The 27536-nt window shown below is 34.3% G+C and overlaps 1 protein-coding gene and 1 long non-coding RNA gene across 2 annotated transcripts in view; both read right to left on the bottom strand.

Annotated features, from left to right (window-relative positions):
- LOC111513363 (uncharacterized) overlaps positions 1-27536 on the bottom strand; it is a 203706-nt gene that overhangs the window by 59219 nt on the left and 116951 nt on the right. Inside the window, exon 8 of the mRNA XM_074175350.1 lies at positions 3675-3911. Coding sequence (XP_074031451.1) covers positions 3675-3911 — 237 coding nt within the window. The remainder of the gene's footprint in view (positions 1-3674; positions 3912-27536) is intronic.
- On the bottom strand, positions 26093-26737 carry LOC141482305 (uncharacterized). The gene is made up of 3 exons (XR_012465449.1): positions 26597-26737; positions 26247-26510; positions 26093-26186 (listed from the first exon to the last, which is right to left on the bottom strand). It is a non-coding gene; the product is annotated as an uncharacterized lncRNA (long non-coding RNA).

Genomic DNA, 27536 nt, shown 5'->3' with positions numbered 1-27536 from the left:
ACTTTTCTGTTGCGAAGGTTGAACTTGAAAATAGGTGGAACCAATTCTAGGAATTATAACTTTTTCAATTTGCTCAATTCTATTAGTAACTTCATAAATACTTTTCATATATCAATATTGTTCTACACTGTTATTCGTAATCATCCATATTTGGATCTTCAATCACTGTATTGGATCTTTCACTTTTCTACATTTTCTTTCTTATCATTATTTTGGTTTTCGATTTTGATCTGAATAAATGTCAGAAACGTTAATGGAAGTTTCTTCTTGTGAATTTTTATATAATATGGTGAATATCGCTGTTCTCATTATATTTGAACTTGTTTGATTGATTACTTATTTCGATTAGTAACGACCGGTTTCGGTTTGTTGAACCATTTTCAAATAAACTGTTAACATTTTGACAACAAGTACTTGAATATACACTTTTACAGTCAATGTACTTTTGGTACCTGCAATAGGTACCTGAAATGTACCTTTCATAACCTATGAAAATTACCAACTAATGATCCAAAGACCTACTTGTGGATTTCTCCATTACCAATTGATCCTAAACTAGTTGTGAAAATTCACAAATTCAAAAGGGGATACTTAGTCATTGAGGCTTTTGAAATTGGGGTTTTTTACTTTTCATTTATTTCCAATGCTTCAAATGAATTCATTTCCTTCCTTTATTACACGTATAGAGAATTTCCATCTTTTCTTCATTTATTGTGTGATTGGTTTCTTGTAGATGTCCATATATAGCTGATATTGATCTGTTAATACATTCTCACATTAATATTTCTGCCTCTCGGGCCGCGATAAGTTACCGAACAGACACTATATTCTAGTCTATATATGCCAGGTTTTTTCCACTTCTCTCCTTTGGGTTTTGCGTTAAATATGTTTCCTGATTTTTTTCAAGACAAAACACAAGCACTACAGAAAAATCCTTAAGGCGCTCTAAGAGTGGTGCTTGTGCGAAAGTAGTGATTCATATTGATTTTGAATCGCTGGAGATGAAATCCATTCGGGAAAACGTTCTCAGGAAGTTTATTCCACATAAACGTAGTTCTCTAAATGACAGAGTTCTCAAACAGTGAAGTTCAAGGTTTACTGAGTTGAACCTCAAAACGATGAGCAGCTACAGTCCGTCGAGTATATGCACCGCTCTTGGTGGAATCAAATGTACCAAGTCACTTGAACACTCCCCGTGAGTATCTATTGAAGGGAGACAAATCTCCAACCATTCTTCGATGTTCCAGACCATCAAGGTTGCAAGTGATGTTCGCGTCTCCAATCGACGGATGGCTTTTTTCTGGATGGAATCCAGCAGCTTCAGGGTATGCTTAGGAGCACAGCTTCAAACATGAGAACAATACTTCACAGAAGGTCTGATCTGAGCTTTATGAAGCATCAAAAGTTGCTGAGGTGTGTTCAGTTTTCTTGTTTAGCACAGTGTTCCAAGCTTTCAAGGAACAGCCTTTGCAATTCTAGCGATATGATTTTGCCAAGACATATTGGTGTCCGTTTCAACTCCTAATAAACTTATCGAAGCAGAAAGCGGAATTGCCTGAGCTGACATTATTATATCTAGATTTGGAAAAGCTGAATATACTCAATTGAATTAATGAATCGAAGAGGTTTTTTGAAATAGAAAAAGACAATAAATTAAACTTTTTAGATCTTACTATAACAAAAATTAACAATAAACTAGATTTTTCCATTTACAGAAAGCCAACCCATTTTGTTTTATAAGAGAGAGGACATTGTTAGATCTTCAGATGATGTGGTGCTGCAGGTTTTTCCGGGTTTTCCCACAGCTGAAAAAGCAAATGCGCCACTGGAATCAATGAAGTCGTCCCGGAGCGCCAATTAATTTTTATTGTTGTTTTTATTTTATTTTTATCGTTGTTTTGGCTGCCTTCAATTGCTATGTTAACATATTGTTAAACATTCCTTCATCAGCCTTCAATTTCTATTTAGAATTAAATACATTAAAACAAATTGCTGTCAACAATGGTTATCAACCATTCATTATTCACAAATTAATCAGTAAATTTAAATTCAGATCAGATAGAAGATCAGATATATAGGTCGTTTCAGAAGGTCTTCTGCTTCTTTGCTAGCAGAATCAGCAGCAAATATAACGGATATTAAGAAGCAGGAGGATGGAAGTCTACAACAGTAGCTGAGGGTTACATCGATCAATCTATTTCTTATAAAAAGGCTATTGCTGAAAAAATAATCCCAACAGCTAGCTCTAGCGTTACAGCATCGTTCTTTTCACTTCAAGAAGTAAATGTTACAATACATTACGAGGCTCTTCAACATCGCAAAGTATTAATATCAGCAGTTGTTCTAATTGTACTTTTCATATTAACGTTCATAAATAATAATAATAATGTCAATAATGTATATAATATATTCGTAACATAATTCAATTGTATCTATATCTATTGTTCATAATAAAACTTCCTTGAAAATTTAATAAGTATGTTTCGTTTATTGTTATTTGGTCGAAAAAATCGTGTTGAAAATACTTTTGAAACTAGTGTTAAATTTTTGACACGCTACTTTGTAAACATCTTTTAATACTCTTGACAACCATTAAAAATGTCACTTTTAATGACAGTTGTACAAAAAATCATTTTGATTTCTAACTATTGTAATTTGCACTACACATGAATAACAACTGTTCATAACCCGATATCGCATTTTATGTGATACAATTAAATCATTTACTGTTATTTTCACCTCATCATTTATGAATACTCTCTTTGGGTTTGTCCCGTTTTGTACTCCACTGAAAATAAGTGAATAAATGACACAGGAGCATATATAATGAATATGGAAAATCAGATTCAGAAAATTTTGAATTCATATTCTTGAACTTCGGCTTGTATAATCGAAATTATACATAATTATTTCAGCTAATCTTATTGACTGTGAGGATTACGAATAAAATAATTCTTGAAATATATTGCTCACCAATCAAATGTCACAATCTTTTCGTATATTGTCTCAAAAACGTTTTACATAATTTGAAACTCAAGAGAGAAGTCACGCTATTCCTTTAAGTTTTAAGATGAATCAGTTTTTGTCAAAGAAAGAGATTACTTTATAGTCTCTTCCCTGATGCTATTAGTTCCCAGTAGACAAGGTGAAAATAACATATTCTACTTGAGAAAGTATGATTTCTACCGCTGAGGAAATTCGGAGAGAGTTAACTCTAGTTCCTTCAACATACATGAATGAGTTTTGCGCAACTAAGCTTTTCACGAGAATCATTTCTTACAGTATACATTCAAACAAAAAACTGACACGTTTCGAAATGCGAATATTCATTTTACATTATCCTCGAGTCTATTATCAGTCAAAACGAAACATTAAAGGAAAGTAGAAGGGGAAATTTGAGACTTTTTGCGTTAATCCTTCGTAAAAACTGGATTCCATATGGAGGAAACTGAAAAAAAGTCAGTATTTTCCAGAAAACTTTTTCAAAATATAAGTGAGAATCAGATCTGCACGAATTAATTCATCACGTCATTACTGTTTTTGTTGAAATTTGATGTCAATTTTTTTCCGAAATGGATCTGGAAATGAAAATAATATCACTTTGGTTCTTGAGGAATTCTAATTATTTTTTCTAGTAACTTCACCAGTTTATCAATTGAATTAGAAGTACTAACTTGAGGGCGGTAGAATCTGCCAATTTCAATTCGAGAGTAAGGCTATCTCCAGAAGTGAGAAAACTTTCTGCTAGCGTACATGGTCTTGGAAATGTGGTATCGTTGGCTAAAAGGGAATGGTCACAACTTCTCGGGATATGCTCTCTGCAATACCGGGCTAGAAGAGTAACGTTTTTCTTGTTGATAGACTGGGATCCACCAGCTCCTAAGCGACCTCTTGTTTTTTCTCTGCTTCCACTGAAACAGAAAAACATTTTGGGCTGCAGCATCAAATATTTATTGAGGAAAGGATTTTCCAAAATTGCAGCGAAATAAAATGTGATACAATCTTAACAATTTCCTCATAAAAGTTTATTAATAACTCATCATTTATGATAAACATACATACATACGTAGTGTCTATCAGTTAAGTGGAATGAATTTTATGATAACGTTTGTTTGAAGGTGGTTCACAATATTTTGTGGTGCATTTTATCAGCTCGGACTTTCATTGTCTGATATTATATAAATTGATTTGAAATCCCTGAAAAAATCTGTAAAAAAAAAGGTTGAAAAATAACAATTAAATCAAGCAGAAAAACCGAAATTACAATGGATTAAAATACAAACAACAAGCAAAAAATGAAAAAAAATTGAACGATTAACACAAAAAATTATTAACAAGAAATGAAAAATTTAAAATTAAAAGATTCCAAACCAACTAACTTCACGAAGTTTCGATTGTTAGTTATCCACAATTGTGGATACTAACACCCGAAGACGATTGTGGTTACTATCAATCGAAACGTCGTGAAGTAACTTGGTTTGGAATCTTTCAATTTTTAATTTTTTATTTCTTGTTAATAATTTTTTAATTTTCATCATTCTCAAAATTTTCAATTTTTTTTTAACTTTTTGGTTGTTGTTTGCATTTTATTTCATTGTAATTTCACTTTTTGGCTTATATAATTGTTACTTTTCAGCTAATCTTTTTCAATTTTTTAGAGATTTTTTCAGGAATTTTAAATCAATTTTTACCATATTAGACAATGGACGTCCGAACTAATGCAATTATAAGTTTTCAAAAAAGCTGAGACACCTCGATTAGAATTTTTATTTGCGTTTTTTTGAAACACTTCAAACGGAGAATGTCATGTAAAAAACCTATCAGAATCCTTTGAAAATCGTCTACCACGGGCTCCAGGGTTGATAACATCTTATAGGGATGTATTTCATTTCCTTTGAATGAATAGCTGAACATTAGCTAAACATTAGGGATGCTTTTCCTCAATCTCGTGAAACTGCTTTTCTATTTCATTGATTACCCCATGAAAATAGGCAACTTTTATTTGGCCCATAACAATCATTTGTGGCATAGCAATTTCGTACATTTTTGTTGAATGAACATTTTTACCAATATGCAGTTAACGAAACACTGGCAAATTCTGGAAAAACAACGCATTTATAATCCAACACCAGACAGCACTATTTCGACCTTCCTAGGTATCATCAGTGGTTTGTTTGAAGGTGATTGACAACGTTTCATGATGAATTTTATTAGTTCGGACTTCCTTTGCCTGATATTATATAAAATGGTTTCCCTCAAAGAACTAAAAAGAAGAATTGAAAAAGAATAGCTGAAAATAACAATTATATTGAGCAAAAAACCTGAAATGAAATAACAGTGGAATAAAATACACGTGAAAATAGAGCTATTGAACAAAAAATAAAAATAAAAAATATTAAATTGAGAGATTCCAAGCCAAGTTACTTCACGACGTTTCGATTGTTAGTATCTACAATCGTCTCCGGGAGATGACTGTCATTACTGTTATTTCATTTCAGGTTTTTTGCTCAATATAATTGTTATTTTCAGCTATTCTTTATTATTCTTCTTTTTAGTTTTTTCAGAGATTTCAAATCATTTTATGTAATAGCAGACAATGGAAGTCCGAACTAATGAAATTCATCATCAGTGGTGCTAGTCTAAACCACAAATACATTGCTGGACTCGACTCAAAAGTTATGCTTGAAAAGTCTTCAAAATATTTTTTGGATTCAATGTCAGTTCTTGTTTTCTTTTCAGTTCGATCTAACTGATTATTTTCTGTACTGTCTTCCTACGCAAAGAAAAATATTATTAATAATGAAGAGAACAGGAAGGAACAGAATTTGAATATCAATAAGAAACCAAACCAAGAGAGCTTCCATAATGATTACCGATGTAAAATTGCTTTCTCAAGCATGTACACCTCATCAACCTCTTCCTTTGTTTCAAGAATACTGATTATAAATTGAGGTGTATGCATTAGAATCAGAATTTCGATTCCTAGCTCCGTATTGAAAATCAGAGCACACTGAATTCCTCACAAGTGCATACATTAGTCCCAGAGAATGATAATATTCAGTGAGTTACGTATATATATCGATACCTCAATTCAAGAGTGTAACATGTCAAAAAAATTAAAATGTGGAAAAAGGAGATTGAATATAGCCAATTCTTTTGAATGACTATTAAACTTCAGTGCGTGAAGATATATCTTAAGTTAAAATTTTAAATGTGATAAAACTGTATATATAACAGGAAGAGTCGTGTGCTTTTATTATTTCATTTTCATATTTTGAGTTTTGATAAAGTTGTTACATTATTGAACTGAACATTAGCTGAAATTGACTTCTTACAGGGTGACAACTTGTAAACCATTATAGCAGTAATACATAGAAATACATATACTTTGGTTTTTAGAGTGTTATAACTATAGGTACAAAATAAATAAATGAATGAAAATAAAGAAATGTTTAATTAAGTTTTAATTTGCAAAATTTCATGAACATAACATATCCTACTAACAATCTCTACGATTCAATTAAAAAATAATTTACATTCTAAATAAGATTACTAAAATGAAAAATAACAAGAAGTTAATTATAACATAAGAAAATACTTTTACTTTGTACTTTTAAATCCTGTAAAATGTTTACTCAGACTCCAAACCACTACTATCGTCTGCGTCGCTTTGTTCTGGCCTCTTGTTGTCACTTTTTTCTGCCAAACTGTTATAAAATGGCCAATACAATGACTTGATAGCATTTACTTGACAAAGCTCAAGAAGATGTTTAATTTTTGAAGCATCAATAGAGGGAGCTTTTTTATAGGCAGGAAACAACTGGAATGTACGTTGATACTGTCTCTAACACTAATCGACTTAAAGTTGTCTTGTGAGTAGGATGTTTTGTAAAAAAGTGTGTACAGGTGCGATTTTTCTACTTTGACCATTATAACATCTTTCCAGACAACCATTTCACTTTTTGTATTTTTAACATAATTTGTGCCTATTTCTGCACACAAGGCTTTCATATCGAAAATATCTGTGGTATTAAATTCAATAATTTGTATGGTGTGCCACGTTTTTTCGCCGATCTTATATTATTTACCCATTGTTCAGGGACGTATATGGGACCGCTTTTGAGTATACGCTTTTTTTCTTTTTCAATGCAGGCATGGACACTGTCTCCTTCATTTTGGGTGTGACCCTTTACTAAAAACTTTTGTGTTATTGTTTCAACTTTGTCGATATTTAGCACACAAAATAAATACAAGGCAAAAATATACTTATTTTTAATCTGACCGACATAGTTGTTCGAATAAAATATTACATTTTCACTTTTACAGTCTTCACTACTTAAGTAATGATAGAGACAGCTTCCAATTTCATTGGTTCCCCTTTTTGCCAGGCCTTCATGCCAAAAAAAAACATAAGCCTAGTTTCTGTTTTACATCAAAAACGGTAAAGTTGTAACTTGCCAATCTTTTTTTATAAAAAAAATCACTAACATCTCCACAAGGATTCGTTAGAACAGCTTGCAGATCAAAACAACATACTACAACATTTTCGTTTGTCTCTTCTGTATCTTTTCTTTTTTCGTTTCTACTTAGTCTCTTTTCTTCTAAATGCTTTAAGTATTTCTCTCTGATTTTATCTTTATCTTCTTCAGTACCATTTTCAAAATTTGTACATAATGAACATTGGTCTTCTTTTGGAACATAGAATGCAATGTTGGTCTCAGTATTTAATATTTTTGTGTACATTGAAAGTTTTGCATATTCTTCATTATTTTGGGTACATCTCTCTACACACAGACGGTACATAGTGGCGATATTTAGACTACCATCTAAATATTCTTTTTGTGTCCTAGCACGACAATGATGGGAGTTTACTCGTGGAAATGAATTTATATGCTTTCTAATACCGTCAACAATTTCTTGCTTCATTTTTTTTTGTTTTCCATGTTTTCCACGCTGGTCTGTTTGTAAAAATCCATGATATCTCTTTTGTGCGATGTAGTAAATATTACCCTATTGTTAATTGCCAAAGTATTTTTAAAAAAAGTTTTACAAACCCGTATAATTTGTCCCTGTACTTGAAAAGTGTATTTTATCGTTTTTGATCGTTTGCATTTTGTGTATCTGTATGTGGGGCTAATTTGAGACATATTCTTGTCAATGAAACTCCTTTGCTTCTCGATTGAGCCCATTTCCCAATATGTATTAAAAATAGATTGCCTCTCATCTTCTGTGAATTTGATGAAACATTTTAATCGGCATTTTTCGGTACACGGGCCCTTTAGTGTTCTTTTTTCCACTTTCTTGTTTGCTGCATTCACATATTCTTTTCCAAAGTTTCGATTGAACTTCTTTGTATGCTTTTCCCACGCTACAACATTTCTTTTTCTTTTTCGTGTTTTTCTTAATGTTTCTGGTTCTTCTTATAGCTGATCGTTATTTTTTGTTACCTCTGAATATTTTGTGGTTGCTTTGAGAGAATTTCTACTTCACTTTCATCACTACATTTTGAAGACAGTTCACAAGTTTTGTCAGCAATACTATCATCACTATCTTCAAATTGATTCTCAGAAGGTTCAAAAGATGTGGAAGGTAACTGCTGAAACAAAAAACCTAACTAGGGTTTTGTCTATTTTGCAAACATTTTTTAATGTGGCTACACGAACAGTAAATCCAGTTTTATTGTAGAGGGCAGTCTGTATTGTACATTTAATGGATTAAAACAAAGATTAATATTTTTCAGTGAATATGAGACAAAAAATTGAAACACCCTGTATTATTAATGTAACGAATATTATGAAACAGCCAATATAGAAGTTGGTTCAAAATTTAAAGGTTCACTTGTAAAAGACATAGAGTAACCACTTATATAGTATATTAAAACTAGTTCTATTAAATGAAATAAAAAGAAAATTTGAATGAGGTTATGTGTAAATTATTAAAATTTAATAAACTTACCAAGTAATTATCTGTAGTGTCCTGGTAATTTTGTGTAGCTAAACGCAACAAATAACTCGAACGAGTTTCACTAGGCCCCTTATCTGCCATAATTATTTAGTTTAAATATTCTAATTATTTCTACTAATTACAGTCACAGTGAACAAAACAAGCGTTTACGTATTTATTACCCTTCTATACAGTAACAACTCAAGATGTTACACTATAGAACTAAAATATATTGCTATTTTATATTGTTTCAGAGGGTAACTAGTGTCATCTTGTGGACAAGGTGTGTAGTTTGGATTGTTTCTGTATAGAACCGGATAGAACTTAATATTTGCTGTAACTTGAGCGGAACATCTCAAAAACGCATTTTTTTGACTTGTTACGCTCTTGAACTCAGGTATCGATATAATGTATCCTAGATTTGTGTATTTCAGCTCAATAATTCACTGTACTTTTTTCGAAGTTAACAGTATAAGTTTCCACAAACGTTACTTTTTTTTATTACAAATATACCGCATCAACCAGCTAGGTTATTAGCGGTGGAACAATAAGGTGTTTTTATATTATTTATTACGTTAGAAATTTTGATACATTTCAAAAAACACAACAATCAGTCTATATTCTTGATATCTAGGATACTGGAGTATTCATTTCCTAAGCCGAATATAAGTCTTTCGTTTTGGTAGCTGGGACATTCCTGATAATGTGCACTTAGATCAACGTTGCAGTTGAGGCATCGGTTGGGTGTTTCTTTCTTGATTAGATGTAGGTGAGTATAGTGGGTGTGGCTAATGCGTAGTCGGGTGAGAATGACTTGCTGTCTACGACTGAGAGGGCGGTAGTTGTTGGTAAGTTCTACAAGTTCTCTTTTGATTCGAAAAAAAATGGCATTTTTGGGGTTTAGTTGTTGAAGTCCTTGTATTAAACTAAGCGAGTTATCTCTCAACTTCCTGGAAATATTTTTGTTTTTTTTTTAAGATATTTAGAAATATAGAAGAGGGGTTTCGACATTCTTCAGAATTCGATGAGAATATTCATCAATTTCGAATTGAGTTTATTTCGGAATATGTGTACTTCGGATTGAGTTTCTAAACAAAATTCAGTGGACATCGTCACAGGTAATATCTTTTCTTTTTTTTTTGGATTCTTCGGATTTTGTAGAATATAAAGAATACCTACTTGATATAATTCACTACCAAAAAGAGTGTCAATGCTCGTAACAATTACAATTTATAAATGAAATAAAGTGAAATAATTTATAACCAGATAATTAGGAATGAACTTCTTGTCAGTGCCAACCGTTCCAGATTTCTCTGATCAGTGGCTTAAGCCACTGGTCAAAATATCATCTAACATGAAATTCCACTTACAAAGAAAGAAAAACAAATTTACTTGTCGAATATTTTGCATTCCACCAAACAGTTAATTTTCAGGAAGAAACAACAACTCTTCGGGAAAAAAAATCCAGTAATGTCAATTCACAAGATATTCTGTTCTTAATACGCGATGAGTCGCTTCCTGGCTATATCAACCAGCCTCCTAGGTTTGTTAATAGTATCAGGAATTGAAGAATCGAAAAACTCTTACACTCGATTCGATGTTACAGGTAGGAATTGTGGAATTGGTCGCGGTGGTAGTGCGCCTGACTCACGATCGGAAGACCGTGGGTTCGATTCCCGCCTCGACCAGATATTTTTCTCGAGAGAATTTATCTGGTTGAAGCTGGAATGATTCTGCAACCGTGTTAGGAATCACACGTTAAAAGGTAAGACCTCGTTAGTCCTTAGCTCGCACAAGTTTCTCAACTTCTGAGAGTTGTCGTTCGTATGGGGGCGACAGCTGATTAACGGAAAAACAGATTTCAAACAGATTTTGAACAGACAGGATGGTTGGGTCGTTTAGTCGACGTCTACCTGCTTTCTAGACCCAGAGTAGAATTCTTTGGTTAAAAGGGTACATAAGAGGTTCCGCAGAAGTTAGGAAAACGAGGTCCATCACGCCTGAGCCCCGAGTTACTGTGATTTTTCTACTTTGTCATATAGGAACAATCTTATCTCCACCGGTGACACCTCAGCCGGAAGGTATTTCAATGCATCTCGCCACAGGGCCGATTACAGATTCTCAAGCAAACTTGTAAGCGTAAAACACTGAAGAAAAGTCATAAACTTTTTTTTCTATAGATAGTTTCACAAAAAGTGACTCAGCCTGCTTGATTCTGAATATAACGATATATGTTTGAAAATGGTTTTCAATGTTTCATAGTGAATTTTATCAGTTCGAACTTCCATCGTGTAATGTGATCCAACTATGATTCAAAATCTATGGAAATACGAAGTCTATTTTCCGGAAAAGCAGAGACCATCGCTACCACCGAACCAAAGTGAGCCCCCTCACCTCAATGGACTATCCAAAATCCACAAGAAGGATGTTTCGCTCAGGTCGATACCAGAGCTATTAAAACTTTTACACATTTTTACTTCCAATAATACAACCACTATAAGAAAAAAAATCATATTTTGTGAAGTATTCAAAGCATTTTGTCGTATCATTAGAGGAAATCATAGAGCAAGATCAATTGATCAGTTTCGACGTGTAAAGCCTTTACACTAACGTTCCTGTCGAAGAATCACTTCAAATCATATAGAGGAAGCTATGCGAAGACAAAGATCTGGGAGATAGAACGAACTTACCTATAGAAGTGATCATGGGATTACTAGGAGGGACTATCAATGGGATCGCCACTTTCACCACTTATAGCCAACATCCGGGTCGGTGATATGTATGAAAACGGTCGATTATCTTTTAAAGTAAGATAACTAGCGAAAGCTGTTGAGATAGAAAAGTTTTAGGGTTTTCAATATCTATCACACTTAATAAAAATTGAGTATACAGGATCTGTCAAAAATCTTGAAGAAAAAAGTTGCTTTTTCTTCAATAGAACACCCTATATATTATTCCATATTGCAACTCTGTTTGAAATTCTGAACAAAACTGATATAGTACATCATTTCCCAAATTCATCGTTATCGAGATATCGAATTTTGAAAATAACTTTTCACTACTCTCAAATTTATTTTAAAAAAAGCATGAAATGATGGATATCCATTATGGAAGTCACACAAGGTGGAGTATGTGGATATGATTACAATTTAATTATAAATTTTTTACAGAAAATAAAGGGAGCATAATTGTTCAGGGTTGATAAAAATGCAGAAAACGATAAAATGTATTTTTCAATGAATGTCCAGAATATTTAAAATTTTATGAAAACAATAGTTATGAAAGGAGAAAAAGACAGAAAACAAGTTTTGGTAATAAATATTTTCCTTGGAATTCTATTCAATAAGGTGCTCAAAGAGTTTACTATTTACCTTCTGACAGAAACGAACTCGTTGAACAAAATTTTGTAGTGAATGTAAACTCATGTGAGAAAGAATGGTAAAAAGTTTATGGCTTATTCTTGCTTGCAACTCTTTGGTATTTGGCAGCCTATTTCGACAGACTACATTTTTTATATAATTCCATAGAAAAAAGTCAAGTGGGGTCATATCGGGAGACCTAGCTGGCCATTCAACTGTTCTCCTGCGTCTAATCCATTTATCAGGAATAGTTTCATCTGGACATGCCCGTACCATACGTCAAAAATATGGAGGAGCCCTATCTTGTTGGAACCATATTTGTTTTGCTGGCAAATTGGGATTATTGTTATTCGGGAATAGTCGTCTAATCTCTGGAATAATGCTGTTGTAAAAGTAATAAAGTAATAAATATCGGTCAATGATCAAATTTTCGTTAATGAAATAGGGTCCTATGACGTGTCCACCAATAATGCTACACCAGACATTTACTTTTTGTGGCCGTTGAATGTGAACTTCCTTCATCCAATGTGGATTTTGGTCTGACCAATACCTATAGTTGTGTTGATTTACATGCCCGTTTAAACAAAATGTAAACTCGTTAGAAAACAATATGTGGTTGATAAAGATGACATTTACATTTAATTAATCCATAATAACTTCACAGAACTCGATTCTACGATCAAAATCGTCTTCACCCAATTCTTGTATCAGATGAATTTTATATGGATTGAATTTTTGCAGTTTGCAAATTTTTTGAATATAATATCGACTCATGTTATGACTCTGTTATGCTGAATTTCTTGGATTTTCCACCACATCTAACATCTTCATTTGTAACGCTTACTGGTTTTCCACTTTTTGGTCGATCTTTGACACCTCCAGTTTCATGAAAACACTGAATGTTTTTGAAATGTTTAATTTAGAAATGGGCTCCCGATTGGGATGCAATTCATTAACAATATCCTCTACTTGGTCGCAACTTTGTCTACTATCACCGTATCCTATAATCATTATAATTTAAAAACACTCAATATCAGTTAAACATACCATTTTTGCGCGAAAATTATTTACACTACATGTATTTTTGACGTGTTGTCAAGATCATCACTATTAGACAAAAGAACGACGCGGCGTTGTTATGTTGCTGGAAATATTCAGAAGAAAACTTGATAGACTATTAACTAAATGGACTAAACATTTTTGGATAATTCATTAGAAAGTTATTTTAAAAATTCGATATCCCGAAAACGGTTGTATTTAGGAAATGATGTACTATATCAATTTTGTTAAGAATTTTGAGAAGAATTGAAGTATGGAATAACATATAGGTTGTTCTATTGAATTAAAAAGCAACTATATTTTTTCAAGACTTTTTGACTGATCCTGTATACTTGATTTTCATTTAGTGTGATAGATTTTTTCACCGTATTGGTGAAAAGTACTCACACCAAATGGGAAACATCTATACATATACAGAAAACCTACTCACACGGGACAGTATCTGAATCACGTATTCAACCACTAGCAATCTATCATGAATAAGTAGATCTTGCTTACTGGCTCAGTAATACGAAGGAAGGTGTCGATAAGGAACTAGGCATCATCAAAAAATATCTTCAAGGGAATGGTTACTTCAAAGTTATGGTGAAACAGACATTGGCTAAAAGAGAAGTCGTCACAACTGGTGCTTGTACTTATCACGTCAGAAGATTGTCAAAATGGATAAGAAAAATTGGATCCAAGTACAACATCAGAACTTGCTTCAGTCCGCAGAAACGCGGAATGCGATTTTAAGAATTGTATTTACCAGATACCATGTGAGTGCGGTAAATCCTATATCGATGAAATTAAAATAGACCTTTGAAAATTCGCATTGCCGAGCACAGAAAAAGCACATAGGGAGAAACCAGCAAATCTGGAATAACAGAGCATGTTTGGATTCATCAACATGACATCAAGTGATCCCATGCTGAGATAATTCACAGGAAACACTGGTTTGAGAGGAAGTTCAAAGAAGCTGCTTATATGTTGTCCAACAACGCATTCAGTCAAGCTATCGTAGATATACGCAACATATGGAAACCTGTAGTCAAGAAGATAATGGTCAATACCCGCCAAACGGTCAACTTCTGCCTAACCGGTGAAACGCCGTGGAGTAAATTGGTTTGAATTTTTTTCTTTCAATTTTAAATTTTTTGCCTATTTTCATTTTTATTGTTTTTAGTGTTGAGTTTTTTTTTGCTCTGTGGTCATTTTCATTTTGTATCTTATTCGTATTGTATTTTATTCGTTTTATTGTATTTTCAATACAATTCGTTTTATTGTTCAATATAAGTGATATTTCAACTATTCATCATAATTTTATTTGTTCTTTCTGAGATTTAAAATCATAGTAGAATCATTTAGACAATGGAAGTAATAATAAAAGAGCGATATATGTCAGAAGTATGCAGTTAATTACGGCTACCCACCCCTTTGAAGTTCAAGTTGATATACTTTGATGTACATTTTTCAAAAAATCCGTCATTCAAATAACAACGTCTTAGTTATTTGGAATAGAAGTCGTGAGCGAATGTATGTTCACGAAATCACACTGGTTAGACAAAATGAAACTTTTCTTGACATAAACTAGAATATATTTATTCACCTTGTAATTTTTTCAAAAGATCCAATCATCATCGAGACTTCATCACAATTCACATCAGTAGAAAGTTACCATAGTAAAAACAATCAGTGTTGCGAAAATTGATTGATTTTTTGAAACGAAACATTGGAAATTGACAGCCATAGTAGTCAATTACAAAAGGTTCTATGAATAGTCTCCATTTTGCTGTATTCATCTAGAACTGAAGTTTTCGCAAGGTGACACGTGATATAAATCTTACCGACCCGTAGGAAAAATTCTATGGAAAACAAGAATAAAGCGAAACTCGTTACAAAGTTTCTAACTTTTATTGTTACTTGTGGTTCGAGGTGTTTTTTTCCCATCAAAACCACTGCCAGGTATTTTATTGCTTTGTGTTTGAAGTTCTTATACAACCTAGACTCACGCGAAAGTTTTGAGAAGTTACTTTTGTAATTAATGGATCTTATATGGGAACAACAGTGATGAAAGAAAATGTGAAACAAGAATTTTAATGTTATGAAATTTGAAAAAGGAATGTTTGTCGGATGTAGTCCGATGTCCGCCGTAGTATCATCTTAGACAGTAATTATTTTTCGACAGGCTTTTCAGAAATTTTTAATTTTTTAGTGCATGTATCCAGTTTAAGGCTTTGTGCACGAGATGGATATGACAGTATTTTATTGCAGTTCAACGGATCCAGTCATCCATATTGACTGCAGAACGTTGAAGAAATTTTATGAGAATACAAATCAATGGCAAACGTAAATCAATAAGATAAACAAAGAAGAAAAAATGTCAATAAGTGATAGTTTGAATTGTGAGTTTGACTTGAATTGACCCTGGTATATTTTATTTTGATTCTCTTTCAAAATCATAAGAAGCATATATTGTGTTCCGGGTTGCAACCACGAGATTTCAGGAAAATTCTCTCAGCATTGATTTTCCAGAAATGATCCAGAAATATTTTCAATTTTGATTTCGAAAGTTCATGGTGAAGAAACTGAAAGGATGATCGTTAAGAAAATATATGATGATTTACGCGTATACATACATTTTGAATAAGACGACATAGTTTCAGGGAAAAGAAGTCTAAAAAGAACTACAGTTCCGAAATTATATCTCACTGATGAGAAATTCAAAATATTGTTTTGAAAATAACATTATACACTCAATTCATTATAGGTGATTGTGATTTGATAGAAGTGGAGTACCCAACAGTGAAGGCCTCGAGAGTGGAGTCCCCAACAGAGGACTCCCCGACAGTGGAGTTCCGACAGTGTAGCATCCTGGATAATAGGAACGGTAAAATATTTTTATATTTTCTTGTGTTCAAAATTATTATTTTTGATTTAAGTTCATGGCAAAAATACAAACTCCATATACGAAATACAAACAACATTTTTTGTACAACTGTAAATATGAATGTGCATCGTCTGAAATATATTAAAAATAAATACTTCCAATATTTCAGTAAAATCAATATTCACATATTTTTCATATCTGAAAAAAATGAGTCCAAAATAACTAAATGATACCTAATACTCTTTTCCATACATTTTAACCTCAATGTGATCAATACTTCCAATAAAATTTCACAGCATCCAGTGGTTTTTCTGTATCGTTACCGTTGGTTGGTTGGCTTGTTTGCTCGTAATGGCGTCAATTTCAAGGTAACTTCATGAAGATGGATGTTGATTATAATAGTGGTAGTGATACCCCGTTAGATATATCTGAGAAAGCAAATGCAATGGTATCTAATATATTACCGAACAAATCCAAGTTGATTTATGAGGAAACATATGACCAATTTCGTGAATAGTGCGTCAAAAAACATGTAATATGTAACATGAGAGAAAATAAAAAATTATGAAACCTTCTACGCTATACTATAACAATTTTCAATTGAAGGTAACTCATATACAAATTGAACTGAGAGCTAACGGCAACAATGTTAAATGTTAGAACTAAATTCTTACCGGGGTCATTTTGATTGTCTATTCATCGCCATTGTAAATAATTAAAAAGTAAGATGATTCCATAAATTTTGCCCCCCGTAACAAGATAGCCTCTGCATATCGATAAGATGTACGAGCGAATAGGTGAACCAGTTCGTTAAATACTTTGAAACATCGGTAAACTGATCAACACTTCGCAGGTCTATTATATTTGCGTCCTTGAAATGCCATAACTAGTCATTCGGTTTCTTCATTACCAAGTGTCCTTATCTACATAGGCGTAGTGTGTTCTGTTTCTTGTGAAGGTGACTTTGTTTTGTATTTATTAAATATATTTATGGGAAAGGAAGTTTTTGGCTTTCTACTACTCCATCTTGATACAAAAAAAGGGATGAGGGAATCTTCTTGTATCTACTACTTCATCTTGTATATATATATATATATATATATATATATATATATATATATATATATATATATTCATTCAAATTCATTTTTAGCTAAACCGGTCATTTTAAGAAATAATCCTGAAACACGTCGATTTTTGATGTTAATTTACCGTATTTTAAAATAATAATCTAATATACAGGGTGCATTACGTTCGAGTAATGACGTCACCGTCATCTTTTTTAAATAGAACACCCCCATTTTGTCTCAATTTTCGGATTACTCTAGCTGAGCTGATTCCAAAAATGTATCACATGTTGATTCCAATTGGTACAGGATGGACAAAAATACAGTAGTTGTGTGTGTGCTAATAAAGTAACGCGTAACATTCTTTATTAGGTCAATTAACAATATTATCAAAAATACTTATTGTCTAGCGGTAATTGGTTTAAATGTAACACCCCGTAGTTTGCTACATGTTTAGAGTAATAAAAATGAGCTGTTTCCAAACATGCTTGGTACTTGTGGTCTAGCAGACAGAATATGAAAGAAATTATTTCTTATCTACATTTATAAAAAACATAGTCGTCTAGTTTTTCGTGAAATATCATTATTTGTTTAGTAATTTATTGATGTTCAGTGACAGTTTAGTACTACAATATTTTTGGTATTCGTGAATATTCGAATGATTGCTTAGATTTAATTGGAAGTAGAAATGGAGTTAAGTGTTAAACAAAGAATTGAAATACTTATGACGATTGGGTATGGAGACAGATCGCGAACTCAGATGGAAGTGTGCAATTTGTTTAATGATAAATATCCAGAAAGACCTATAACGCGTTCAACAGTCAGTAAGCTAGAAACGAAATTTCGAGAAACTGGTACGGTTGCAAATGTACGCAAATCAGGTCGTCCCCCTGCAAATGCTGATACAGCATTAGATGTTTTACTGAGTTTTGAAGAAGATGCGCACACTTCTGTTCGTAAAGTTAGTCGCGAAATCGGTGTTGGCAAAACAACGGTACACAAAGTATTGAATCTTGAAAAATGGCATCTTTATAAAATCAAACTTGTGCAAGAATTAAACGAAGATGATCCCGATAGACGACTCCAATTTTGCGAAGAAATGATGGATAAATGTCACCGAGACCCTCTCTTGATACAAAACATTATTTTTTCTGATGAGTCCACTTTCACGTTGAATGGTGAGGTTAACCGTCAGAATTGTAGATACTGGGCAAAAGAAAACCCCCACTGGATGCGTGAGCATCATACACAATACCCTCAAAAGGTAAATGTATGGGCTAGAATTGTACGAAATCGAATCATTGGACCCTACTTTATCGAAGGTAATTTAAACGGGGCAAATACCTTGAGTTTTTAAGGGGGTATCTCGTAGCTACTTTACGTAATTTATTTCCCAGCAGACGTAATCCTGGAGGTTTTGATGAAAGTTTATGGTTTCAACCGGATGGTGCACCTCCACATTATGCTGTAGATGTTAGAAGGTACGTAGATTTTTCCGAACAGGTGGATTGGTAGACGTGGACCCACTGAACGGCCAGCGAGGTCACCAGATTTAAATCCTTTGGATTATTTTCTGTGGGGCCATCTGAAGAATGTTATTTATAAAACGAAACCAGCAAATATTGAAGATGTACAAGTGAAAATTCGAACAGAAATAATCAATATTACGCAAGAAACCATACACAAGGTTCAACAAGAATTTGTACACCGTTTGGGTTACTGTCAAATACAGCAAGGGCTGCAGTTCGAACATTTAATATAAAGTCATGTATTCCAGCATATTCTGTCCGCTAGACAATAAGTATTTTTGATAATATTGTTAATTTACCTAATAAAGAATGTTACGCGTTACTTTATTAGCACACACACAACTACTGTATTTTTCTCCACCCTGTACCAATTGGAATCAACATGTGATACATTTTTGGAATCAGCTCAGCCAGAGTAATCCAAAAATTGAGACAAAGTGGGGGTGTTCCATTTAAAAAAAATGACGATGACGTCATTACTCGAACGTAATTCACCCTGTATATTAGATTGTTATTTTGAAATATGGTAAATTAACATAAAAAATCGACGTATTTCAGGATTATTTCTTAAAATGACCTGTTTAGCTAAAAATGAGTTTGTTCCATACTTTACGGACACAGTATATATATATATATATATATATATATATATATATATATATATATATATATATATATAGATATATATATATATATATATATATATATATATATATATATTTAAATATAATATAATAGACTGTTATATTTATTAACTTTAAAATATAATTTAGAGTTGGCCGATACTTGTGTTTCAAAATACATCATCATAGATTTTCATCACATTCACACACATTCACATTCACAGAAAGGCGCCTTTCTGAAACACGTCAACAGCGTTGACCTTCCATCACTTTCACAATGGAGAAGGAAATCCACAATGAATTGCCATTCTTAGACGTTTTGGTGAAGAGGACCGACACTAAGTGGGAAACATCTATATACCGAAAACCCACTCATACGGGACAGTATCTGAACCACGAATCCAACCACCATCAATCGACAAAAAGAGGAATCATCAAGACTCTATTAGACCGTGCTTTTGGGCTCTGTAATACAAAGGAAGGTCTCGAGAAGGAACTAGACATCATCAAAAATGATCTTCAGCGGAATGGATACTCCAAAGCGATGGTAGAAAAGACTTTGGCTAAAAGACAGCAGGAGCCTCGCAAGGAAGAGAAGCCGTCACAACCAGTGCTTGCACTTCCCTACATCAGAGGATTATCGGAGAGGATAAGAAGAATTGGTTCCAAGTACAACATTAGAACCTGTTTCAGATCCGGTAACACTATCCGTAGCAGCCTCACGAAAACCAGGCCCCCAAACGCGGACTGCGATTCCAAGAATTGCATTTACCGGATACCCTGTGAGTGCGGAAAATCCTATGTTGGTGAAACTAAGAGGCCATTGAATGTTCGCATTGCCGAGCACAAGAAGCACACACAGCGAGGAGAAACCAGCAAATCAGGAATAGCAGACCATGTTTGGACCCATCAACACAACATCGAGTGGTCCCAAGCTGAGATCTTGCACAGAGAGGAACATTGGTTCAGAAGAAAATTTAAGGAAGCCGCATACATGTTGTCCAGCAACGTATTCAGCCAGGCCAGCGTAGATATACAAAACATATGGAAACCCATCATCAAACGAAAAATGACCAACTCCCGCCAAAACGGTCATCTCTCACGGAATCAGTGAAGCGGAAAATGGAAAGTAGAGAAAGTGAAAGTATTTCAACGACCTATAAAAATAGTCATCTCTCGGAGGAATCAGTCCAGTCATCACCCGAAGACGATTGTAGATATCAACAATCGAAACGTCGTGAACTAACGTGACTTGGAATCTCTACATTTTTTAATTTTTTTATTATTTTCTTTTTTCATTCCTTTAATTTTTATTTATTCAATTATTATATTTCTACTTGTAGGTTATTTCACTATCATTTCATTTCAGGTTTATTGTTGCTTAATATAATTGTTATTTTCAACTATTCTTTTTTAATTATTCTTTTTTACTTGTTTCAGGGATTTCAAATCATTTTACATAGTAGACAATGGAAGTCCGAACTAGTGAAATTCATCACGAAACATTGTCAATCACCTTCAAACAAAAATTTTTATAGTATATGGAATGTCTATTTGAAGTTGAATATTGAGAAAAATATTAATATAAGGAATATTTCAAAACTGATCCCCCTCATTAACAACAAAGGCGTCGGATACCGAGGAACGAAATCTGAAGTTTTATCAAGGCATGATATCAATAAATTTATTCAAAATGCTGATAACGAAACAAGTTTAACTCATAAGGTACAGCTATAATTACAATTTTGTAAGATTGATAGTAATTTCAATATTTTTTATTTGTAGGTTGTTCTATTTTTGGGTATCAGCGGTGCTTGTCGCCGTGAAGAATTTTTACATATAACTATTGATGCCATTGAATATGCTGGATCTATATTGATTGTTGAAATTCCTGATACAAAGCCCTATTGCATAAGAACGTTTACTGTTTCAAATTCTGATTATATTGAGATATACGACCGCCTCATACAGAAAGTAACAGATTATTTTTGAAATATTCGAGAATAAAATATATAACCAACATGTGGGGATGAATTAAATTAGGAGAAATTTATAGCTTGATTGCAAAATGACTTGGAAAAGACATGTATATCAGCTACACATGTTGATGTTTCAGGAAAAGCTCTGTAACTCATCTGGACAATACAGGGGGCAACATTACATCCATAAAACGTTACTGTGGCAATTATTATTTCAATAAATTAAATTGTTTTATGATGAATAATCAATTATTATTTGACTATGTTGAAAATAATTTCATCAAAAATTAATATTTCATATTTATTTTATTTTGTGAATTATTTTGGCACTAAAGAAAGCCTTTTTTTCACGGTGACATAAGTAAACATTTACGCATCAATAAAAATGCAGAAATGTCAAGTTTCTTGACAGTTGTACAAAAAATATTGTTTTTAATAATTATTTCAATCATGAAGAGGATCAACTTTGGTTTCAGAGTAATGTAGCTACATGTCACGGAACCCGTATAGTCAGAGAGTAGGATATTACCCCATAGGCTCATGATGAATAATAGCAGATTTTACCCCTTTAAATTTTTTCCTGTGGAGAAAACACTATAGAATAGAGTCATTGACCTTTCCAAAACATTAACAATTGAAACTCTCAATTTAACAGTGTTCGATTTAATAAACCTAAACAAATTTTGAATATGAACTCCCAAAGCTTTTTTCGATCGAACAGTAAGATAATTCTAGGTGGAGAGTCGACATACCTGAATTTATATTTTCAAGCGCGTTTATTATTATTCAAAATTGTAAAACGTTTTGACATTTGGGGTTTTCGATTATTTATTTATATATTGATGTATTATAAATAACTGACAGATATTGGTACCTACTTATTTTGGAGTTCTACATATTACATTCACTTTATTTTCACCAAGAAAATTAATAATTATGCAATAAATTGGAATAATTTATGAAACTCATGAAGGTATACAAGTAATATCCAACGGGTTCTACCAACTTGGGTACTTTAAACTTGTATGTAATTGGCACTTTTTGGCATCCTTTGCATTTTGGGTTACAGACAATTTTAATCAATAATACATTTATTCGAAAATGATATAAGATTCACTAATTTTTGTCCGTACATGAAAGATTTTTGTTTTTGGCTCACTTTGAATATTTGTTGGAAAAAAAGGCTATAAAAATACTGTTCAGTTGACTTGGCTCGCATTTTGGTTAACGATATTTGTAGTTTGTGAAACGATTCTATTGTAATGAATCTGAAGCCGGCCTTGACACCGATGTCTTAGTCAGCAAACGCATGTCTGATCGCGAAACAGCGGGAAAGGTGTGGGTGGGTCCCGAAATCCGCAGAGAAATCCGGAACGTTCGTTGACGATATATAAAAGGTCGCTCTCCGTCCCGAGGAGTAGTCTGTACCAAGAAAGCGAATCGAGCGGTTAACAAACGGTGAAGATAAATTAAGCGTTAGTTACTGAGTGATGTAAATAAATTAGTTGTGATAGTGAAGTATTGTTAAAATAAATTTGTTTAAGACAGTTAATTCTTTAATTCGTTACAATTGGTGATCAGAAGTGGATTTTCAAAATAAATTTGTGAGCGCTTGGTGGACAATTTTTGTATTACGGTGAAATTGACTATAAAACTTTCGCACTTTCGCGCAGATAGACTGGTGATTCATTGTGTTTCGCGAAGCGGATAGTACCGGACGACGGAAATATAAACTGATAAACCTTTCTCGCGAAAAATAGACTTGTGAAAATAAATAAGTGTTTCGGACTCCATTAAATAAGTGGACATATTCAGTTTTGAGTAAAATAGACAGTAAGAGATAAAATGTGTTCAAGGAAAGTGCGCCTAGTGGACTTGAAAGTTGCCGAATTGAAGCAAGAATTGGAGGAGAGAGAACTGGATTCTTCCGGAAAAAAATCAGTACTCCAGAAGAGACTATGGGACAACTTGATTGAATCAGGAGAAGATCCCGAAATATATTTATTCGAAGTTTCTGGGGGTGATTGGAGTTCAATAATGAACAAACTCGAGGAGAACACCAAATCGCTGAAAGATGAACTTCAACAAAATTCGAAGTGCCTGGAGGAGAAGCTTCTGGAAAATTCGAAGAGTTTGAAAGATGAACTTCAACAAAATTCGGTAAGTCTGGAGGAGAAGCTTCTGGAAAATTCGAAGTGCTTGAAGGAAGAACTTCTAGAAAATGCAGAAGGCTTGAAGAAAGAGCTTTGTAGTGTGGCAAGCCTACTCGAAGAAAGGATAGGAACCATCGAGACAGAGATAAAAAAAATCAGAGAGGAAATCAAAGGGGAGATCAAAGATGAAATCGGAGCAGAAATGAAGAAAATGGGAAAAAAGTTAGGCAATGAAATCAAAGGCGAATTCGGGGCAGAAATCAGCAATATGAAAAAAACAATTAGCAATTTGCAAAACCAAATTGTTGATTCTGTCCACCCCACAGAAACGGTTACTGAAAACTCAATTCCGGAACTGAAAGATGTCAAACTTAGTTCTGAACCAGGAAAGCTTTCCATGAAGCCGCCCCAGTTCGACGGAAAAACTCCTTGGGCAAATTACCGCCGACAATTTGAAGCTGCGGCCAGAGCGAATGGATGGAATGCAGGAGACAAGGCAGCAGCATTAACATTGGCGTTGCGTGGAGAAGCAACGAATATTCTGCAAACCCTCACGGCCCAGGAACAGGAAGACTATGACCAACTTGTAAAGCATCTTGAACTGCGGTATGAACAGGCCCACCTAGAGCACGTTTACCATTCACAGCTGAAGAACCGCTGTCAGAAATCAGGAGAATCCCTACAGGAGTTTGAAGCCGACATAGCTCGATTGGTCCGTCTGGCATATCCTGCTACACCCGAAAATGTAATGGAGCGGTTAGCAGTTCAGGCATTTTTGGATGGACTTCGCGACCAAGAAACGAGGCAGGCCTTGACGCTAGCTCATCCCAAACATCTCGTGGATGCACTGGCAAGCGCTCTGGAGTTTGAGGCTGTAAAACAATCCTGCAAGAGCCAAAGCAAAGTTCGAGCTATCGAGGAAAATGGACAAGCGCCTACAGATATTGAGGCCACCATCAGAAAAGTAATGAAAGAAATTTTGCCTGAGCGGAAAAATATAAGATGCTGGATCTGTGGGAAAATTGGACATGTGCGTAGCAAATGTCCAGCTTCCAAACAATCGACACCAAATCAGGAAAAACTAGAGGGGGTCGATGAGAAGGGGCAATCGTCGACCTGTACCCAGCAAGCCCCGTAAAAAACGCATATGTTGCCGTTCTCCAACGCAAGACAAAGGTGTTTTCGTAGACGGCCTCATCAACAACGAGCCTTGCACCATGCTGCTAGATACAGGTGCGACAAGAACCATTCTCGGGCCAACCTTTGCCAAAACAAACCGGCAAAAATTGAACCGTCAAGCTGGAAACTACGCACCGCAACAGGGGAGCCAGCCACTGTAATTGGAGAACTACTAATTGAATTGGTGTTGGGCAGCACTAAATTGAGACATCGTGCATTGATGGCGGACATCGAGGACGACGCAATCATTGGAATGGACATAATGAATTTAGGAGGGTTCGAGCTGAATTTCCATGACGGCGTCCTACATGTCGGTGGAGAAGAGTTCATGGCCTTATACTCGAACGGACAGAAGGTCGTACATGGGGTAACTCGAGAAGAGCCACGAGACCTTTTCAAGGTTCCAGTTGATTACGCACTAGCTCACTGCGTGGCAGAGGATCTCAAAATGTCCAAGGGTATCGCTGTGGTATTCAACAAGAAGTTCGGTCAGCTTCAAACATTACGAGAACAGAATCCAGAAGTCGGAGGAGTGCTACAGTTGAAGAAGAGTCAGATAAACATCTTCTACTTAGTGACCAAAAAGCATTCTCGAGACAAACCGTCCTATGAAGATGTCTGGAGAAGTCTTACCAGACTGAAGGAGACGATGATCGACCAGAATCTCGAGGAGTTGGCAATCCCGAAATTAGCCTCTGGGCTCGACAGGCTGGACTGGAGGATTGTGAGAAGCATGTTGGAAATGATCTTCAGATCCAGTGGCATCCACTGTGGAGTGTTACTTCCATCGAACTTCACAGTGCAAATATGGAGAGTTCTGCAGGTATCGACACACGCCAAGGATGACATTTCGGGGCGAAACGTCTTTAAGAAGGGGGCAATGTAATAAATCTGAAGCCGGCCCTGACCGATGTCCCAGTCAGCAAACGCATGTCTGATCGCGAAACAGCGGGAAAGGTGTTGATGGGTCCCGAAATCCGCAGAGAAATCCGGAACGTTCGTTGACGATATAAAGAAGGTCGCTCTCCGTCCCGAGGAGTAGTCTGTACCAAGAAAGCGAATCGAGCGGTTAACAAACGGTGAAGATAAATTAAGCGTTAGTTACTGAGTGATGTAAAAAAAATAGTTGTGATAGTGAAGTATTGTTAAAATGAATTTGTTTAAGACAGTTAATTCTTTAATTCGTTACACTATAATTAATCAAAGATATGGGAACTTTTTGTAGTTGGAAAATATGGAATAATGATGTTACGTTCATTTTGAACCTCAGGTATGTTAGTAATAACACGCTACCTTACTATGATTATTTCATTCATTTACTAGTTCAACATAAACTATTATAAAGATTATCTAGAGAACATATTTTATTAGAACACCTTGTATATTGAGTCTGAGTCTGGTATTTTGGTACTGCCTAAAGGAACACCTACAAACAGGTCAATTTGCATCATAATATTCGTTAAATCTGTAAAAGATATGTTGGTACCTCCTTATCATTCCTTAATTATTGTAGATAGTTTACACCATGTCAAAAATGCGATAATTTATTCTAGCCTTGCAGAGAGTTTGGCAACTTCAGAATATCATCTCCAACAGCTCTATAATATATTCCTCTAGTCATATCGCGATGTAGATACTTGTAACAATACTCCATATATTGACTCCTCATCATTAAGTAAACGGTAAAGACGGCTCTGAGTGAGTATTTCTTGGACATCTGATGAAATAATGATCATCGGATCGATTGTAGCTGAAAGAGATTACGAATCATTAAAAGAATGTACTCAAAAAGACGTGTTCTGAATTATTTTTAAAAGTATAAGTATGCATGCTTACCTTCTTCATTCGTCAATCGCAGTAGCTTACTTCTTTCGTCTCGACCACGATTCGATTAATTATGACTTGGAAGATCTAACAAATTTGTTTTATTGATTTGTGTACATCTTGTCTGAATGGTAGGTTAGAAACATTTCATCGGTATTTAGCTCGTCGATGTTGCCAACTATTCCAGCCGAAATTCTCTAGAATCGGGTTCGGTTAAGGAATACCTTGTACTAGAGTTGTGTGGGGACAATAAATATTTATTGTAAATTTTGTATATTTCGAATGGGTTGTATATAATATTTGTCATGTAGTGTTGCAATCGGAAGGAGCATTCAACCTTCATCAGATCTGCAACTTCAGTTGTTTTCACGAAACAGACTTCGGATAGAGTATTCCGTCGAAGGTCAATGACTCGTAGTAGGTGGCTTTTCTATTTCAACTGACAGGAAGGTCATTCGATCGAGAATGTCATTTGTCCTTTTTGTGTGCTGATCAAGTAAAGGAAGGTGTTAGTATTCGTTGACTCGTGAAATTTCATGATATTTCAATCATCCTTCATTGGGCTATATTTTACGAGACAAATTTTCAAGCTGAGGTTATACTGGTGTTACGATTTGGCGTATTTTTGTTATATAACCACGGCTATACTTGTTAGAGGATTTTTAAAGAATCTCACCTAACCTTGAAAGTGTAAGCATTTCCATCGGAATCATTTACCAGGTATGTGTATATATTTGTTATGTTCGAGTGCATCTTCATTCGTCTAAGCTTTGTTTTATCGGTATTTTTGGTATTCACCAAATCTTTTTCTTATTATCAGATGCGACAAGGCCGAATTTCATTTAATGTATGTCCACCATCTAAGTAACCAGCTTTTCAAGTGGAAGTCGCAGTTCGTAAAAAACCCCTTTCGGCCAGGGTAAGTTAATGTATATTTTTTCTTTTATGATTA

This window comes from Leptinotarsa decemlineata, unplaced genomic scaffold (genome assembly GCF_025532065.1).
Source record: "Leptinotarsa decemlineata unplaced genomic scaffold, Ldec_3_MD MMD2_tig00001019_RagTag_RagTag, whole genome shotgun sequence".
NCBI lineage: Eukaryota > Metazoa > Arthropoda > Insecta > Coleoptera > Chrysomelidae > Leptinotarsa > Leptinotarsa decemlineata.
The sequence above is the reverse complement of the archived record's forward strand: the minus strand, read 5'-3'. Positions and strand labels throughout refer to the sequence as shown.